The following is a 19122-nucleotide window of genomic DNA, read 5'->3' as shown; positions in this document are numbered from 1 at the left end:
AGCTAATTGCCATACATGTTTTACAGTAATGTCAACCAACACTTTTAAGGGGAACAGTAAATCCAGTAAAAATTGTGAAAGTAATCCCAGAATGCCATTTTATTGAGATGACCAAACTGGGTGAATGACTTATAAAAGAGTAATGATATATTATGTTTTCTTGTTTCTGTTTGTTCAATTTTGCCAGTTTATTGGCTTGTAGATCATTTAAAATAATGTCAGAAAAATTAAACCAGTTATATATATATGCTCAGCTCATGTTTAACATCCAGTTCAAAATTACCTTTGCTGCAACAGAAGAGCTCGGCTTTTCCAGAAGATCCCAAAGTTTCTTCCGCTTTTCCGCACAGCAAGTGTTGTCGAATTCTTCTCCATCTCTGTCCTTTAAATTGTCAGCCTCTCTCTTCAGCTCTTCGTTCATCTGCTCCTTTTTTTGGTGGTACCTAGCCTGACAGCAGGACTCCAGATAGATCTCATCGATGCCCCAGTAGTCGAGCTCTTGGCTGAAGGACAGTGCACACATCTCCTCCATCATGTGTAGCTTGCCCGTGCGGTAGAAGTTCAGAATGGACGTGAAGGCCCCTGGATGTCGGTCAAAGAAGTACTCATTCTCATCCAGGTTGTAGTCATCACAGACTTCCATCAGAGAATCGTGGGAGTTGCAGTCTCTCAGTTTTCCCAAACGAGTTCGTGGCAGCCTGTCCAATGTCCGCCACAGGACCTCATGGGGGAGACCTCCAACATTCAGCCGGACGCGGCGGTAACAGGACTTGCTGCGGATGATGTCCACCGGCTCAGGTGGCAGGGATGATGTTGACCGGGAGCCAGCTTTATTTAGATCCAAGGATTTTTCCATGATGACTTTAAGTTAAGGAAGCATGCAAGCATCCAGGACTATGGCCTACGGTCGATGTTCTTTTCTTTCATCGTGTTATCTAAAGAAATAATAAAAGCAAAAAAATAACAATTAGTTTTCAGTGTTTTGTGCAAGAGTTTGGTGTCATTTAATAAATTAATTAATTAATTGATGTGGTGGAGATAGTTCCTAATTTTGAGATCTTGTGAACGTCTCCAATCATCCCTTAGGTTAGGTAAATCCAACATTTGACTAATTGTCCAGTTTTATTCCAATCTTTTCGGTAAATGATGGCAAAACTAAGTACTCTTTAGACCTTACCACTAGACCCAAAGAGCACTTGCACTCTGTGAAGGTTGCAAGTACCCAGTATGATCCCCTGGGCAAGATTCTTAGCCCCAGATTGCTCCGTGGGCACTGTAAAAGGTGCCCACTGCTCCCTAAGGGATGGGTTAAATGCAGAAAACAAATTTAGTTGGAATGTACAATTGCAATGACAAATAAAGATATCCTTGTTCTTCTCTAAAACTGAATAGCTCAAACAACACCAACCAAGTACCGCATTTAAGCTGGACAGCTACATGATTTCCTGTGCAAACTCCTGATAAGACTGAAACAGGCAGAAAAAGTGCAGGGTTTTTAAGGCCAAATATATAATTCTGGCTTCTCTATATCATGCATGAGGCTTATTATTTTTTTATTATTATTTATTATTACTCATAAAAAGGTTTAACACAATTGAGTTTATTTATATAGTGCCAGTTCACAAGACATGTCATCTCAAGGTCCTTTACAATGAAACATTAGTTAATTCAACAAATTGCACAGACAGATTCCAAGTCCATTGCGTGGGTTCCAATTGATCCTAGTTATCAAACAATGCAGTCAAAACCTACATAGAATTCAAACTGGGTAAAAAGTTTTCTATCTAAGAAACCCAGCAGATTGCATCAAGTCAATGACGTACAGCGTTCTCACTTTCTAGACAAACATATGGTGACAGTGGACAGTTGCTTGCATTGTGTTGTTGACTTTGCAGCAATGCCAAATATGCATGTAGTGAAAGCCGAAGGGACAACTCCCCTCTAACAGCACAAAACCTCCAGCAGAACCAGTCTCGGCGTGATCGCCCTTCTGCCATGACCGACTGGAGGTTTGATAAGCAGAGCATATACAGTATATATACACACACAAAACGGAAGCACTGATTGAGGACTACTTTCTATGTTAAAGAAAAGTAAAATGGTAATGGCAGTAGTAGCTCCTTTAGTAGCTTCACCTAGGAGAGAAACACAGCTAAGCAGATAAGTTCTGAGTCAGTTCTCAAGTCTAGAGGATGAAAGAGAGCACACATTCAATTAGGTGCTCTAAAAGCTTAGCTAATAGCTATATGTAGGAGAGAGACGAAATTAAACACTGAAAGATAGAGCCAACGATATAATCTATAGAAGGAGAACGTGAAGTTGTTGGCATCAGTAGGTCAGCTGAAGCCCCCTTGAGGACACAGTTAAACAAAATGCTAGGTCAGATGTAGCTACTTTGAAGACAAAAAATATAGAAATAGCATCGAGTCCAAAGCTGAAATAACAGCAAAAATTGCAAATAAATAAATAAAATGCAAAAAAAAAAAAAAAAAATAATGTAGCAGAGTAAGTAAAAGTCATTATGTCCTCCAGCTAAGCCTAAAGCAGCATAACTACAGGGATAGGGCAGGATAAGCTAAGTGACTCTAACTATAAGCTTTTTCAAAAAGCAAAGTTTTAAATCTAGTCCTAAAAGTAGACAGGGTGTCTGTCTCATGGACTAAAGCTGGGAGTTGGATCCACAGAAGAGGACCCTGTTAATTAAAAGATCTGCCGCCTATTCTACCTTTAGAAGGTCTAGGAACCACCAGTAAACCTGCAATTTGAAAGCAAACTGCTCTGTTAGGAACATATGGAGCAATTAGATCGCTGATGAAGGATGGCGCGTGATTATTAAGAGCTTTATTTGTGAGGAGGAGAATTCACTGGCTTCAAGTGAAGTAAAAATAATGAACGGCATGTCTGTTCGTATGTTAAGCTGCTTGACCAAAGTTTTCTTCTGTAGGATCGAGCTGTACTCTGAATCAACTTAAAACAGCCCATCATGAATAAACTAAAAAGGCTTTTGTGAGCAGATGGGAATTACTGAGATGACTCACCCATATTAGCAATGCAAGAAACAGAGCCATGGCTTAGTTTTGTTGTCATAATCTCAACCAGTCACTAAAAAGAAATCTTATGCATTATAAATATCGATAAACATCACCAGCACCAGAATTGAAAGGTTAATATGACGGGACAGAAATCATACCACATAATGAGATTTAAGTCTTTTCTTTGGATTTTACTTGGTATCACATTATATAAAATCTAGCATTTGACTTTTTAAAGTATTTTTTTCCTGAAGCTGTAATAAACATGTGAACACATGGGATTATAGAGGTGATTCATGTCTTAACACCAACCTGCAGAGTCAATCGTCAAGCTTTTGGTGATTAAGAATGGGATATTTGGAAAGTAGAATGAAACACTTACCTGTGTTTCATAATGTGAACAACATGATAAAATCTAAGTTCATTTTGAGTAAGTTTGCAAAATCTGCTTTGGCTAACCTAATTATCGGAAACAAGTTTTGAGTCCAAAAAATGAAATAAAATAAAAATCCTGCGTACAGTGTATGGTTTGATATTTCTTGGCTCATTGTGTTTGTTGGCATGTTGCAGTTTTGCTCTTTGCTCCAATGACGCCCATGCAGTGCTGTGGGTGGGACGCAGAGATGCTACGGCGCAAAGTGAACGCTGTCCAGCCCAGGGGTGCTGAAACACCGGGGAAGCGCCGTTTTCTCCCTGGATTACACCGAGGAGCCCGCTTCCCCGGTCGGAGCAGAAGGGCTGACCCAAAAGGGAGCATGTTTTTTTCTGACTGAGCCTAACCTGTCCTGTTTGTTTTTATGACTGCAGACGTGGCACCTGCAAGCCCACTCCACGCCACTGTTTACAATGTTTGGGAGCCTCACAGCAGAACAGGCCTATAGGTGTGATCTTTAATCACCGTCACACAAAGTTTTTTTTTTTTTTTTTTTTTACTCTTCCGAAAGCCCGTAAAGAGAGACAACTGTGTCAAGATCAAAGTAAAAATATACTCACATATAAAATGAAAATTAAGACGGAAGCCGTTCATGTAGGGCGCATTGGGAACATGCTGTAACAGGCTGCGCTAAACATGAGAAAAACAATTATTTGAGTCCTCCTGTTCCATCAGAGTCAAGGCTTCAATAGAGCAGGTAAACATTGCACAAATACCACTCCCCTTGTGCAAACGCCGCTGTTCTGCGTAGCTACAAGGAAGATGTGAATAAGCGGGGATGCCAAACAGTGCAAAGTCTTTCTCCTATTTTTCAGAAGGTGCATGCTCCAGATTAGAGCGGCTGGGGTGCAGAGAGCTCACACGCTGAAAAGATGTCACAACTGACAGGTTGGAAAGTCCAAAGACGCAAAAAAAAAAAAAAAAGAAACCCACCATGATGCGTTGTAGTCATACTGCACTGAATCAAACCAGCACGTACCAGCTCTGTGATCAATCAATCCGCAGCCATAAGCGAAGATGAAGCAGGGGCGTTTTTTTTTTTTTTTTTTTTTTTTTTTTTTCAAAAAGGCAGGAGGCGTCGATATTGGTTCTCAATTGCCAGGGTTTAACCCATCTCCCCCGCCTCTGTCTCCGACATGGCAGAGACAGATCCTCAGCACGACCCGAACCGCCAACCCACCGGCTTCCCGCTCCGCATGTCGCACCGCGCCGTTTGCTCCCGGAGATCAACAAGTACGCCGACAGACAGCCCCCTTCGCACGGAATACCTGTGTTCCTAGTCAGCTGTGCGAGGAGGCGCCGCATCCCTGCGAAGGTGGATCCATGGCAGCTCCGAGCTCCCTTCCACATCTGGTTAACTCTTCCGGCACCGAGTCCGCAATCACTGTAAACACACTGCTGCGAAATCCGAGGCTCCAATGAGTTTTGCTTCTTTTTGTCAAACTAATGCTAATGTGAAAAAGGAGTACCCCCCCCCCCCCCAAAAAATAAGTGGTTGTCAAATCTACTTGGTCATATATATATATATATATATATATATATATATATATATATATATATATATATATATATATATATATATATATATATATATATATATATATATATATATATATACATGTGTATATGCATCTGTTAACTCTGGCCTTGTCAAAGCCTTGGGATGGGCTCAAAAATATATATTTTTGTCTTTTTGGCTAAGCCATTCAGGGACGGACTTGCTGTTTTGCTTTGGCTCATTGTCCCGCTGTGTACCCCATGTGCACTTGAACCCTGATGTACATCACACTTCCACCACGTTGTTTTTGTAAAATGTTGTGCTATACTGTTAGATGTAACATGGAACACAACTTCCAAACCATTCCAATGTTGCTTACTTGGGCCACAAAATATTTTTCTAAAGCTCAGGTCTGTAACCTGCTCTATAGCCACAAGTGGCTCTTTTAACCTCCCACAATGGCTCTTAATGACTTCCCCTCAAAATATAAACGAACAACACATGTTTTTCAACATATATATATATATATATATATATATATATATATATATATATATATATATATATATATATATATATATATATATATATATATATATATATATATATATATATATATATATATATATCAACAAATGCTGGGTTTTTCAGTCTTTTATGGAACAATAGCATTGGAGAATGATACTAAAAGTACCAGTAAAGGGGTCTTAGGTCAATTTTTCTTGTCATTATATCGGGAACTATTTCATATCTTTTTTTATTTTACATAATTTTCCACAAATATCAACCTCCCAAAGAACCAAATGTATTCATTCTCTTTTTGCAATTTGTTAATGTTTTTCTTTATTTTAAAGCCTTAAAATGGAAATAAAATGGTAGTTCTTAGAAAATGACAAGCATTTCCTTCCACAGTAAGTACAACACATCAAATGGATTAATTACCCACAGACTGATGTTTTCAAGCTAATTATGATCCTTTTATTCATACATGAACAGAATTGTATCTGTTCATGTACTGGCTCTATTGGTTTGATAACAATAGAGCCAGGTTTGTTTGGATAGCGGTCATCTCTTAATAAATGACCCCATCATTTGAAAAATCCATTTTGTGTTCATTCAGGTAATCTTTGATTGATTCACACATTTGTTTGAGGAGCTGAATAATTTGACAAAAATGAGTTGAATACAAATAAAAGTATGATTTTAATTTTATTTGCATATTACATGGATTTTAGTGATGGCTATGTTTACCGCATATCACTGAAGGGACTATCATAAACAGGTGAGGGACTTTATTTTTCTGAGGTGTCCAGTTTAGGAATATTCTTACAGAAAAAATATACTTGTCCGTAATACCTCTTTTATATTTGTCCTATAGTTTAATAGCTTTAAATTTCTCTCAAATAAACAGAGTAGAATAGAATAGAATAGAATAGCCTTTTATTCCCACCTGGATAATTTGTGGATTCCAGGAATAACACTTCAAAGCAGAGAGAACCCTTGAAAATATGGCTTACTCTATCTAGTGAACAGTAAACACAACCTGTGTGTATGAGTCATTGTTGAGTTAACTTTTATTATGGTGGATATTAATTAAAATTTTTACTGCACCTCATTACACAACCCGAAACTAAAAACTACTGTACACACTCACTGGATTAATTGTTGTTACGTGGCCTAAGCAATTAATAAACAAACCATAAACCATAACTGGTAAAACAACGGTTTATGTATGTTTTAAACTGGCCCTTTTGATCTTGTTGTAACAGTTAGCTCTACTACAGAGCTAACCTTAGCTTGCATGCACAAAAAAAGATCAAAAATCATCTGCATGCTTGTTGGAAGTTACTGTATTGAATTTAGGTGTGCACGCTTTTTGCACTGCGACCTCACAGTATGTAGCTCCGGGGGTTAAATCCTCCGTATGGTGTTCGCAGGTTCTGACCGATCGCCTGTAATGGACTGCAAACCTGTCCAGAATGTAGTGGGTTGCAGTGGTTTAATGGTGGCAATTTATTTGTATTTGAAAGTCAGGTTTTCCAACACGCCCAGGTGGGGTGTGACCTCATTCCCAGATCCAACTTCTGAGGCAAACAAACCAACCATAAGATGACGTCAACACAAATTGAATGAGCTATTTCTTTGACTAGCTGTATGTACTCTGCTTTTCATAACATAGATTTTACTATTGGCTCAGAGCTTATATATTTAGCTGGATCGCTCTCCTAGATGTAGGTACTAAAATACCTAATGTTGCTGTTAAGTATGTCTCTTTAACTCAGAAAGTACTACTAGAGCAGTGCTTCTTTCTTTTTTCAGTGCCTGCTCTGTGTTATAAAACCCCTGTTTGGCTGTCCAAGATTTCCCCTTACATGAAGACAGGTATTGCTGGATGCTTCTTCCTGTTAGAGGGTATTTTGTCATTCCGCTGTTGATATAGGCATCCTTGGATCCTTAGTACGAGGGATTGGTAGAAAGTTAAGGACTCGATGCAATCAACTTACTGCTGTTACAATATGTGTGTGTTTAGAAGGAGGAGGGATTGCTGCAAAGTCAGTCACTTGATGCAATCGGCTAGATTTTCCTGGATAGAAAACCTTTTATTAATTAAACCATAATAAACTGAACCGACTGCACAGTTTTGTAACTAGTTTGTCTTGTAAAGTGGGTTGAAACTGCGTTTCTTTGTAAATTAGAGCTATAAAGAAAACTGAGTTGGATTGAATAAACTGATCAGCATACAGTACTTACAAGAAAAACTCCAAATTCAGAGTTTCTCACAGCAGTGGAAGAGAGAGAGAGATCAGAGCTGCTGTTAACAAATGTAAGCGGTAACAATAAACAACAAATGCAACAATAGAAAGGTCCACTGACTGTGAAGACATTGATATGACAGTCAAAGGAGTTATTGATGCACTTGTTAAACCACTAACTCACATCTGTAACCTCTCATTCCAAACTGATACATTTCCAAACAAAAATTAAAACTGCTTACCTCAAAATGTACAACAGTGCATATAAAAACTACCGATTTCAAATTAATAATTTAAAAGAAGTAATATTTAAAATATAGTCCCTGGAAATCATTGCAGGTGTATTATGAATACAAATAAACATCAGATTTGGCTATTTCAAGACAGAAACTTCACTATTTTGCCACAATATGCTTTAGTTGTAATTTGATTACCTACAAGTAAAAAGTATTGACTCATATAGACATGCTGACGAACTGCAATTCAAGAATAATTTATGTCATAACTTTCTGTTTTGCTAAAGAAAATCAGAGGTTGAATTGGCTTTCCATCATTTATTCCAAACATTTTTTACACACCACACACTTAAATATAATTTATCGGCAAGCTGATTAGGTATAAAAAATAAATAAATAGTGCAAAACTACATTTAACCGAAACAAAGTTCATCAATCGAGATGTTGCAAAGCCTTTCAACATCTCACATTTCAGGCTGGCTCCCCTTGAGTCTGAATCTGACCCGCAAATCACCGTCTGGCTGGCGGATCCCGAAGCCAACGCGTCCGGGATTATCTGGTGGAAGTTCTGCGTTGGGGCTGCACAGCTCCACGTCAAAATGGGTCAAAAACATGAACACAAATCTGTAGGAAAAATTTAAAATATTTGTGTGAGCACGTGACTGCACAACAAACCTTCTGAAAACAACAAAATACAAAGCTTATATATTACATGACCTGACCTTCAACCTTTTTCTGTTATAGACATGATGTGTCTTTCAGTCATCTCAGCTCATTATTGAGTAAAAGCAATTACTAACATGAAAGCATGGCTGCAACTGTAACATTTAAATATAAGACGCATGAAGGATGACATTAAAAGGCTGCTGATCCGTACACTTACTGTTTAAGGGCTGTAACAGCAAACTCTTTCCCAACGCAGATGCTCTTCCCTGCGCCCCAGGGCATGGTGTAGTACTTCACCCGTTTCCCATCTTTGTAGAATTCATCCTTCACTGTTTTATCTTCATTTAGGAAGCGATCATACTTGAACATCTGTCAATGATGAGAATGAAACAGATGTGAGTGAATTATGAGATGCAAAAAGTCCTATTATGTGTTCCCTCCTCTCTGCCGTCTGTTAGAAATATGGTTGTTAACCATTGAAGACAAGCAGAATTAACAATGATGAATTTCTTGGTTTACTGCTTAATTCATGACCCAATAAATTTCTAATTAATGTCCTGAAGTCATACTTAGCGGTGCAAGAGTATTGATACCCTTTTCACAATTTGTCCCATGACAATCACAAACTTGTAGTATGTTAGGAATTAATTTGATCAACACTAAGTAGTCCATATGTGTGAAGTGGAAACAAAACGAAACACAAAATGTTTTGTACAAGTGACGATCAGAACGTTAGTTTTTCATAACTAGGTCGATTATGAAACCACCTTTTGATCAAGTTACAGCTGGAAGTCTATTGGGGTATGTCTCTGCTAGGTTTGAACAACTCAAGACTTAGATTTTTGCACGTTAAAAACAGCCCAGGTTTGATTGGATGGAGAGTGTCTGTGAGCATCAATTGTAAAAAGTTTTGTCATAGATTCTGAGTTGGATTTAGATCGAGACTTTGACTGGGCCATCTCACAAAGAAAATCTGTCATCTAACCCAATTTATTGTTACTCTAGCTGAATGGACAAACAATCATGCTCACACACATTCACATCTAAGGGCAATTTAGAGAGACCGATTAACCTGACAGCCAAGTTTTTGGACTGTGTGTAGGAAACCACTTTCTAAATATTAACCAGGTGCTTTGTATTTATATCTATCTCTGTGCCCATGAACTCTGACCAGCTTCTTTGTCCGAGCTGTAGAAAAACATCCCCACAGCACGATGTTTCCACCACCATGTTTAGGCGTGTTTAGGCTAAAATGCTATATTAGTTTGTCTCCACACATAATTTTGAATGTAGGATAAAAAGTGGAATTTTGGTAAAATCTGACCAGAGTGCTTTGTCCCACAGGTTTACCGTGTCTCCCACATGGCTTATTGCAAACTGCAAATGGGACCTCCAGTGTTTCTTTCAACAACAGTTTTTCTGCTCTTCCACTTTTTCATAAACGCCAGACTTGAGAAGTGCACAACCAATAGTTGTCTTTTGAACTTTCCCACCGTGGATCTCTGTGGTGGCCGCAGTTACGATGGACCTCTTTGCTGCTTTTTTCCTTAACACGCTCCTTGCCTGGCCTGTCGGCTTAGGTGAACAGCCATGCCTTGGTAGGTTTGCAGTAGAGTCATACGCTTTCCTTTTTCCACAACTTTACATCTAAAATATCTGCTCTAGTTCAGGTCTTTATGTTGCTATTTGTTCACAAATGTTGTGTAACCAAAATTCTGACGTCTTTTATGGAAGAGCTGCATTTTTATTGAGATCAAACACACAGGTTGAATCTGTTTACTAGCGACTGATTTCTGGAGGTAATTGGTTTCATGGAAGTTATTCAACTGTATCAGAATAAAGGCAGCTGAATACAAACACATGCTTTTAGATTGTTTTCCTTTAACTTTGTGTTGGTATAGAATTGGTATAGAAACATTTAACCATTGCATACCCATATGTAGCTTTTTATCTTTAAGGTCTGAATGTCTGGATCTTACCTCTGGATCTTCGTGAATCCATGGGTCCTTTTGAGGGCTGACGAAAGGAAACAGACACACTTTATCCCCCCGTCTGAGGTGGTACTCCTTTCCATCGGACATCCGAAGGATCTTGTCTTTGACAACTTCTCTTCTGATTGCTATGGCGGCGGTAAGCCGTAAGGTCTCACTCAGAACGCTATCTGCAAAGTGGAAAGGAGAGGGAAAGGGATGATGTCAGAGGGCTGTCATCACAGGTTTAATCAGTAAGCGCATTTAGGCAGTATCCGGAAAGGCACAAACGTTTACGACGATAAGAAGACAAGAAAAAGGCATTTAGGATTTAACTGATTTAAAGTCCAGATGCTTATTTCAAACAAGTCAAAAAACTGTGTCGATCCCAATTAGGTGATTAAAACCAGGGGGCGGAAGAGTGTAGTAGCAGCTGTTATATACCAAACACAGGTGTGCTCTGTCTTTGCAGCCAGTTCAAGGGGTTTCGCTGCAGGGAAGTTTCCTGGAGAAAGGGAAGGCCTCTGATCTCTGACTTAACAGCCTCCATGGCCTCAGGGTGTGTAAGCAGGAAGCCGAGGACCCAGAAGGCAGCCGGTCCAGGATTGCACTAAAAGGAAAAAACACAGACTTTAGCTTCAGCATCTAGTCTATAATACGCACAGGAGATCAAATTAAATAATAATTCGCTGTTTAGAAAAAATGCGCCTGTAAAATACCCTTAATGTTTTCTGCTGAGTTGCTGTCTGAGTCTGACTGATGTGAGAAGAAGCCTATAAATGAGTCCACACTTTGTAGAAACTGCTGTCAGATCCACTGAGACAGACACCTGAGCCTGTCAGACAGTAATTGCTGAGGGTTAAGGGAGCTGTTCTTTCTACCTCTGCAGGTTTCAGGTCAGCTCTCTTCTGATAGCAGGGCAATTGCTACAAAAATGACATGAGTTACAATACATTGTCTTTCTACCCGCTAAATGACTGAATAAAAAAAAAAACATTTACAGTCTCAGATAATGATGTGAGTCTAGGTACTGAAAGATCAGATTGTCTTTTTCAGGAATCCATAATAGATAACAGAATTGTATGGTACAATTCAGTTCTTTAGCCAGGGAAACATTAGTCCAAAGATTTTATAGGGCCCAAACCATGAATTAATTAGCGAAGCTATATTCAGGTAAGCCCATTACACACAAGCCACCACAGCACTGTTAATGATCAAGCTTGTTTGTTTTCGCGTTATGCATTTAATGTCCCTAAATGTCATAAACTACAAGTAAACCATCAAATTAACTTCACAGCTGTCACAAATTTACCTAAAACCACACAGTCTAGCTGGTATATGTATACCACCAATGCCCTTTGATGCAAATTCAATGCATACTAAGAAACATACAAAAGCACTTTCCTGTCGCCTGGTGGTCAGAGTTATGCTAATTCATCCATTGTCTATAGATGCTTATTCAACCAAAGGTCACGAGAGGCCAGTGCCTCTCTCCAGCGGTCATTGTGTCAGAGGTGGTGTACACCCTGGAAGGCTTGCCAGCCCATCACAGGACAAACAGCCACTCAGATAAACATTTAAACCTAAAGGCAATTTGGAAAGACCAATGAACCTAACAGTCTTGTGTTTGGACTCCTGACGCCTCTGGAAGCCAGAGTACCCGGAGAGAACCCACGCATGTGCAAGGAGAACATGCATGCTCCATGCAGAAAGACCCCAGGGCGGGGAGTTATGCCCAATTATGCCTAATTTAGCTAATTTGCAAACAAATATTTAAATGTCTTATCTATTGTAGTTGATTCTTTCAAATTAAGGTTGTGACTTCAAAAACACATTTTTATATAATTGTAAAAAACTCTGAAAAGAAGTCGCTAACAACATAATTAACCTGATACCATTCATTAATGAACCAATTAAATGGAAAATATATCTTCATATATAAAGACACCAACACTGGAGCTAAGCTTTAGATTTTGCAGCAGGCTGTCATTTGTGTGACATCACGGTCAGGCCTCTTGGTTGTTCGGAAAACACCTGGCTGGCTCCTAATCAGCTGATTGTGCTGACTGATACAGCGGGCAAGATGGGCGGTTTGGCTGAGAAAAAAGCAGCAAGCTTAACACCACTCTCCACCAAAAGTGCAGACCTTCAATATAAACTAACACAAAATTTGGGTTGCATGACTATAACTTTATAAGAATGAATTCATTTAAATACCCAAAATGTGCTAAAAGTGTGAGCCCACCCATCTATCCATTGTCTTATGTGTGTAGGGTTGCAGGGAGGGCTGATGCCTACCCTGGACAAGTCGTCAGTCCACCATCGGCCTAAAAGCGGGAGCCCGTTTACCTCGCTGCATTAAAAAAAACTTTTTTTTTCTAAACCTAAAAAGGTATAACATTAGTCTAATACAGGGAAGGCCAACATTAACTTTACAAAACCTAGCTTCAAATAGTTGAAGTCCTGCCAACATGAGTAAGTTAACTAGGATCTGGTCCCAACAACATGTTTCAAACTGATAACAGTTGTAAACCATCAAATATTATCACACAATGTGTGATTTAATCCACTAAGGATTAAACCACTCTGTTTCCCACAATAAATAAATAACTATTACATGTGTGTAGAGGTTATGTAGAGTAGGTTTAAGTCAATAAAATTGATTATTTGCGAATGGAAGGCTCATTCCAACCTACAGCTTGCGCAAGACTCACAGCGATGTAGGTGGGTAAAGTGAAATGCTGGCACTACACTTTGGCAAGAAAAAACAACAACAAAAAAAACAGAGGTATGTCTGTAACATATATAAAACCCGCTACACTTTGGCAACTCTCACCAGCCTAAAATCTAACCCCTCAATAGTTTGCAGTGCTACTCCAGTTTCAGTGTTGGACGGAGAATGTGTGATCCTATACAGCGACTTATATGAAAATGCACAAATATATATAAAAGTGCTAAATTCTCCCCAGAATTTCTCCGTTGCAGTTAAAACACCAGGTTAACAGACAAAATGTTGCTCTGATAAACAGCAAACACCATAAATAGCTCACTTTCTCCCCCACCTGGTAGCTCTGAGGAACAACACCATGTTGCCTTGGACTTGTCTGGGCTGGTGAGCAGCTATTTAGTAATCCCACCAGTATCAGTACTTCACACACCATATTCCTATGATATTGTGTAAATACTGTATCAACAATGCTTCATGGGGAAAGTCAGTGTGTATATTTGTCTTAAATAATCCTGTGCACCACATCCTTAATTTTACTAAGATACAGAGGCTTCTTGTATTTAAAGGGCCTTACTACCTTGCAAGTGGGTTAAATGGAACTCTGAAGAGCTGCACTAAAACCTGCAGAGGTCATGACTTACAGCTTTTCTTCAGAGTCTGGGAGCCTGAAACTACTGTAAGTGACATACGTGAAAGAGGAAGCAACTTCAGCGCTGACTAATGTTCTGCTTGCATAAACCGCTGTTTACATGCGTCATTACTGGACCTTAGGACAGATAACATGATGTGGTAACTGAGCCACATAATCAAAACTTTAAAAGACAAAGAAATGAGGTCCTCTCCAAGTAACAAGTCGAGGCAGGTCCTGGTCTGAGTAGCTTGACAGCGAGGAATCCAGCTTCTCTTAGTTAGCAGACAGTGTGTGTGTTTTTCAGTAACAGAGTATCACTGTTAAGCCTAAGGAGGGCGTGTATGTCCGTGTGTTTATGATTTTGTCAATTTTGCAGTAGAGCAAGAGAAAAAAAAAAAAAAAGGAGCACCCACCTGTGTGGTCCACAGCTGCAGCAGCTGAGCTTTTTTCTGCATGTCTGCATCCACCCCATGGTTCTGCAGGAATTGAACGTAGCTCTGTTGCCAGGAATCAGGCCCCGTCCCCTTGTTCAGACTGGGTGGGGACAGCAGGTCCCACAGTCGCTCCTGGGATGTAGTGACCACTTTCTTTTCCCCTGTTATTACGTAAATACAGAAAATAAGTAGATAAGTGGACAGGATAACCCACAGCTAGGTAAGTGTTACTGACAAAGTGCCGACGATGAGCAGGAAACAGTACTTAGCAAAAGCATTCACTGCAATCAATGTATTTAGAGGGAGGGTCATAACATATGATTTTAAAAAAAGATTTTAAAGTGTGGAGTACATTTATGTATTCAGCACCCTCAAGTCAATAATAGGCAGAGTCACCTTTTGCTGCAGTTAGAGCTGAAAATCATTCAGGGTAAGGCTGCACCATATCGTGCATACATCATCATCGGTTTATCAGTGGGAGTAAAAATAAAATCACAATGGACTGTTTGGAAGATAATTATTGTTGCTAATATATTCTAAGTTTCAGGAATAAGGGCAAGTACCTATGGATCTATCGCCGCATTTTGTCAGAACGTTGCGAAAACCACCGCTGCTCTAAAAATAAAGCTTTTCAATTAACAAATGTTGATGCTTCAATGAAACTTACATTTAGTAGCAAAACTGAACAGCACAGATGGAATCGCTTTTAGTTACGTTTTCAAATTAAGCGCAGCATCACTCTGATCAAAGCAAGAAGCAACTAGCAAAGGTTTAGAATTTACTGTTGTCTTTTCACAATTTTCTTTTCATGATAACGAAGGATGAGTTCTCTCTTTGCATGTCAATGCAACGCCCAGCCTTTTGTAATGAGTCTCTCTGAAGTACAGCCTCATACCTGACCCAGATGATAGCGCCCAAGATGCTAAAGATCACAAACGCTGTTGGAATTACAGATGGAAAACAGAGATGGGAGGGGAAAAATTGCTCCATACCGAATGATGTCATAATCACGAGTCATCAATAATATTTCCATTGCATGGTTTCCTAATGATGTCCAGCTATGTTTTAAGGCTTACAGATCTATAAATTTAACTGTTTGTACTTTTTTACCTAATAGATGGATACACTGCCTCTGTAAACAACAATTTTCAAGGCTGCCAATAGACTCCCAATTTACTTAGATATTTAAATCAGGTCTTTCTAGCACACATGTACGGAAGTGGATTAGGGCCATTTAAAAAAATAAAAAATAAAAGGTTGATACAATTCTGACTTTTTTCTCAGAATTCTGACTTTTTTCAGAATTCTGACTTTAATCTCAGAATTCTGAGATTAAAGTCAGAAAAAAGTAAAATAAAAAAAAAACTTTATTTTTATTTTTAATTTAAATAAAGGTTTATTCAATTCTGACTTTTTTCTCAGAATTCTGAGATTAAAGTCAGAATTCTGATTCGTTTCTCAGAATTCTGAGATTAAAATCAGAATTCTGAGATTAAAATCAGAATTCTGACTTTAATCTCAGAATTCTGAGAAAAAAGTTAGGGACATTTTTTTTTTTAATAGCCCTAATCCTCTTCCGTACACATGAGCATGGTTTGATCTAAAACATTTCTGGCTGTATGTTCAGCGTTTTTATCCCGCTGGAAGACGATCCTCCCGTCTAATGCAGCCTCTACTAGGGTTTCTTCTAGGACTGCATTTTATTTAGCTCCAGTTAATATCCCCATCAACTCTGGCCATCTTCCCAGTTTTTTTAGTTTGAAAAAAAAAGTTGAAAACCACGTACCATTTTCTACCTACTTAACGATGATGTACAGTTCTGTGCTAGTCTCTCTCACAAAATGTCAATAAAATAAACTGAAGCTTGCAGTTGTGACCGTCTTATAGACCGTCTTTGTCTGAAACCTAAACACCTGGAAGGAGTGTAATAATATTGGCATCAGGAAGAAAGAGCGAAGGTGAGGAATGTACTTTCATTTTCAGTGGAACAGTTTACCTCCTTTCAGTGAACCGCGAGCCAGTTTTGAGAGTAGACCGTCAAACTTGCGGAAGTCCTCGTAGACAGCAGCGACATCATCGCTCCTCTCATACAATGTAAGATATCCAGCCCTGTCAACAACCAATCAAGGTTAAACATACACTTCCGTCACCACGCTGCGGCATAACAATGGCATCGTGCAAGTCTTTTCATGCACTGTGTTACCTGAAAAGAAAACTGTAACAGAGCTCGAACAGTTCATCCTCTCTCCACTCCAACGGGCTGCAGGAGTCAGGACTCTTCAGCATCACGCTGCTAAGGTGAACATGCATGGAGGCATTGAGCTTCTGCAGGCTGAGACCTTGGAAGTGGCTGGGGGAAAAAAAGTCATCTAACAATTAGTTGTTGTTTTTTTTTAACTGGTTTCAAATGTTAGTTAATTTAAATGTTTTTAATTGTTAAGCAGTCATTACTCTTGCATCCATTTTCTTTCAGATTTAGGATTGTGGCCTGGGAGCTGCAGACTGAAGAGCTTTTTTAAGAGGTTGCTCCTGATTTGAGTGAAGTCAAAGCTATTCGTGTCGTCATTCAGCACACCATCGAAGGAGTTTGGGTCCAGCAGCACCGTCACATACGAGCCAGCAACACGGACCTACAAGGACACATGGAAAATCACTTGTTTTTCATTAAATTCTCAATGTTTTTTAGGGATTGTAACTTCAGGTTAAACATAAAAAACTGCTTTTTTGTGCTTATTGTGGTAGTATTTCCATCATTATCGAAACGTACTGTGAAGATGTCTCCATGTTTTTCTTTCATGCGTTTTAAAAACTTTTCAGCATCCTTTGAAAACTCAAGAGCGTGACCCAGCCACGGGAAGAAGCCCTTATCAAGAGGAGGCTCATTTTTCTTCCTGCCCAGGGACAAGGAAACTCTGTCAAATTAGTGCACCAAACTAGTTTACATATCTACATTTCACCCATTCATAAATCTCACCAAACAGGTTTCAAGTTTACATAAAATCTTGCAAAAGGAAATGATTGTGTGAGAGATAAAACAAAAACGCCATTTCAAGCAACTGAGTAAAAAAAATAAAAAATAAAAAAAAAAAAGAATTAGCAAACTGTTTTGTTTTCAAGCGCAAAGTTACACTGAAACTTAATTTGCTGGGAGTTTTTGTGATCTTAAAGCATTTATTTTACATACACCTATTCACAAACATATTAAAAAAATATATTAGATTTAAACAACTTTGGTATTGCAGCATTAGCATTTTACAGAGGCTATGAGAAGTTATATTTTGCTTTCAAAATAAAACTGATATTTGTTAGGTCTTCATAAAAATAAATATAAAAGTTAAGACAAAAAGCTTTACCTTGTGCGAGTGGTGTAAAGAAGTAGTAGTACAAGCAGTCCATTGAGAATTAAAAAGGCCGTTCCCAGCATGTTTTTCTGTACGGTTTAACTCTTGAGCTCCCCGGTAGAATATTATCCCCCAAACCTCTGTCAACCTGTTTATAACTGCGAGGTCGGCTTTGCTGTAACCACAACTTGTCGAAGGGGGCGTGGAAAGGTGCGGCCGGTGACACAAAGTCTTGCACAACTGTGTGTACAGAAGGCAATGTCTGACACCTAATAAAAATAAAATAAAAAAAAACATATATAAAAAAAATCTTTAGCTGCTCTAAATGTTGCAATTGTAATTAAAGCAGAATATCCGGTTTGAGAACTTCTTCAATAGGCCTATTTATGCTTCACCGCGTTCACACACAAGTCTCACACCACAAAGTTTTGCATTTGGCAGCAAAAAAGAGCCAAGAGACTCTCAGGCTTGGCGATTAAAAAAAGGATCAACTTCTCGTTTCTGTTGGGAAATTTCTATTTTTGCACCGCATAGTGACTAACTATATGACATGAAATTATCTCTCACACTGAAACCACACAACCATTTATGAAAAAAAAAAATCCAAAGATATGACGTCTTAGAGTTTTCAGTGTTGATACGTGAAACTGTGACTCAATGAAAATTGTTGCCTTGAGTATAACAGAAGTTCCGATGAATCCTACTGGGACAAATAGTCTAAACACCCTGAAGAATGCAGACTTGCATGACAGAATTGAGAAAGCTTCCTGGATAGGAAGCGAAACGTCTCCAAACGACGGAAAACAAGTCCAGTCGCTTTGTTTTTTACTTTTTGCAATAACCATGACCTGGATGACTGAGAATCTTCACCATGCAAGAATGCATGAAGTATTTGAGTCACGACTTCAACAGTTGTTTTTCTTACTGTCTACCGGCAGGTGGCAGTAATACACCTGTATTAACCAAATCTTTCTACGAGCTGCGGGGTTTATGGGTAGTGGCGATAAAGTGAAACTTGTGCTTTAAATATTTTTTTTTATATAACTTTACGCGCAGCAATTTATTTATTTTTTGCTCAGTCTAAAAGGAATTGGAACACTAATTACAAATATTTTAGTATTTAAGAACATACATATAATTCATAACAACACAAATAACTCTAATATTCGGTGGTTTCAAAGTAAATTTGTTTGAAACTGATATAAGCCCCAAATAAGGTAAGTAAAACTAAAATGTTTGAGACCAAAATATTTAAGCTTTGTTGCTTGGTATCAATGGGCATTTCTGTCTGTGGTCTCCTCAAATGAATCCGTGTAGCAACAACCACAGTAGACCCCCCCCCCCCCCCCCCCCCACCACGGCCAAAAAAAAATAAAAATAATAATAATATGTTCATAATA

General features: G+C 38.8%; 2 protein-coding genes across 6 annotated transcripts in view; both read right to left on the bottom strand.

Moving 5' to 3' along the window:
* kcnb1 (potassium voltage-gated channel, Shab-related subfamily, member 1) overlaps positions 1 to 4862 on the bottom strand; it is a 53712-nt gene extending 48850 nt beyond the window's left edge. Inside the window, exons 1-2 of one of the 5 annotated variants that reach the window (XM_012872724.3) lie at positions 4734 to 4862; positions 284 to 935 (exon numbers count right to left, since the gene is read on the bottom strand). In XM_012872724.3, coding sequence (XP_012728178.2) covers positions 284 to 856 — 573 coding nt within the window. In that variant the 5' untranslated portion in view covers positions 857 to 935; positions 4734 to 4862. The other 4 variants (XM_036151987.1, XM_036151986.1, XM_021321541.2 and 1 more) reach the window with 4 other exon arrangements.
* A 3393-nt stretch (positions 4863 to 8255) lies between these two features.
* ptgis (prostaglandin I2 (prostacyclin) synthase) lies at positions 8256 to 18009 on the bottom strand. The gene is made up of 10 exons (XM_012872665.3): positions 17735 to 18009; positions 17149 to 17272; positions 16833 to 17011; positions 16585 to 16731; positions 16378 to 16490; positions 14361 to 14542; positions 11033 to 11198; positions 10598 to 10779; positions 8836 to 8987; positions 8256 to 8576 (listed from the first exon to the last, which is right to left on the bottom strand). The coding sequence occupies exons 1-10, from the start codon at positions 17803 to 17805 to the stop codon at positions 8417 to 8419; spliced, it is 1476 nt and encodes a 491-aa protein (XP_012728119.2). The 5' UTR covers positions 17806 to 18009; the 3' UTR covers positions 8256 to 8416.
* Between the last annotated feature and the right edge of the window lie 1113 nt (positions 18010 to 19122).

This window comes from Fundulus heteroclitus, chromosome 20 (assembly GCF_011125445.2).
Source record: "Fundulus heteroclitus isolate FHET01 chromosome 20, MU-UCD_Fhet_4.1, whole genome shotgun sequence".
Taxonomy (NCBI): Eukaryota; Metazoa; Chordata; class Actinopteri; order Cyprinodontiformes; family Fundulidae; genus Fundulus; species Fundulus heteroclitus.
Note: the sequence above shows the minus strand (reverse complement) of the source record. Positions and strands in the feature narration are given on the sequence as shown.

Coding starts and splice junctions, on each gene's coding strand:
- ptgis (XM_012872665.3), bottom strand. CDS start 17,805: ATGCTGGGAACGGCCTTTTTAATTCTCAATGGACTGCTTGTACTACTA. Junction 17,273..17,734: donor CTTTACACCACTCGCACAAG/GTAAAGCTTTTT, acceptor GTCCCTGGGCAG/GAAGAAAAATGAGCCTCCTC. Junction 8,577..8,835: donor GCTGTTACAGCCCTTAAACA/GTAAGTGTACGG, acceptor TTTTTCCTACAG/ATTTGTGTTCATGTTTTTGA.